We start from the raw sequence: 1,073 nt of genomic DNA on the forward strand, positions 1-1,073 counted from the left end.
GTAAGCGAAAGACTCGCCAACCCGAAGCACCGTTTATCAACGACACCAAGTCCTTGACGACCCGCAGTGAAACGCTCGACAAACTGCGACAGGACTTGTGGTTGACCACGCAGAAGCAGCTCAAGATCGTTCAACTCATCCGGAACGAAATTCCAGATTGCAAGGACTCCGACGCCAGGAACGTCGTGCACGATACGACTGAACTGCTACAACACCGCATAAGCCAGACGCAGACTATTCTGGAAGGAACTTTCGACTACTCCATCCAGCTCGACAAGAAGCGTAGACTTAAGAAACAAAAGCAGTAGTTTCTTTTCTTCTTCTTCATTGGGGTTTCGGTAGACCTTAATACGCGCTGAGAAGGCCAGCTGTTATGGCTCAAACAAGAAGCCGTGCCGCTGAGCGCCCGTCCCTGAACCCTCGTCCTCGGCAGCAAAGCAGAATGAATGCGCCGAGTGATGCAGAAGCGTCACAACCAAGTACAGAAGCACCGACGGACACTGCGGCTCCGGATGCACAGACTACCCAAGCTTCAGGCCCTGATGGGATGTCAATGCAGCAGTCGTTAGTGTTTATAACGCAACAGCAGCAAGCCGCCCAAGCGCAAATGCAGCAAGCTAACGCAAGATTCGAGTATCTGATATCGGCGCGGGGTGATCAGAAGAAGAAAGACCCGCCGATGTATGAAGGCAAATACGGCGAAGATATCGAGTTGTGGATCTTCGCCGCCGAGCAGTATTATGCAAGCAGACGTGAGTTAATGGAGGCCGATTCGTCCGGTTTCGTAACGACTATCTTCAGCAACTTAGGCAAGTCAGTGTTGAACTGGTATCGCGCTTTTATAGCCGAATATGAGAGATCGAATATGAATCCCACGTGGTCGTTGTTTAAGCAACAACTGCGCACGCGCTTTCGACCAAAGGACTTCGAGTACGATCTTCGTGAGAGTATGTTTCGTCTCAAACAGAACGAGACTATCCACGAGTATGTCTCTAAGTTTCAAGACTTACTGTCGCAGACAGAATTGGCGATCAGTGAGCTGGAGAAACATTTATTTTTCCAGAATGGATTAC

General features: G+C 50.0%; 1 protein-coding gene across 1 annotated transcript; it reads left to right on the forward strand.

The window, feature by feature from the left end:
• Window positions 1-5: 5 nt before the first annotated feature.
• On the forward strand, window positions 6-308 carry PPTG_24033 (hypothetical protein; the record flags this gene model as incomplete). Its single annotated transcript, XM_008914863.1, has 1 exon — window positions 6-308. A coding segment is annotated over one exon (303 nt), but the record flags the coding sequence as incomplete, so codon positions are not given.
• Window positions 309-1,073: the final 765 nt, after the last annotated feature.

This window comes from Phytophthora parasitica, assembly GCF_000247585.1.
Source record: "Phytophthora parasitica INRA-310 unplaced genomic scaffold supercont2.64, whole genome shotgun sequence".
Taxonomy (NCBI): Eukaryota; Oomycota; class Peronosporomycetes; order Peronosporales; family Peronosporaceae; genus Phytophthora; species Phytophthora nicotianae.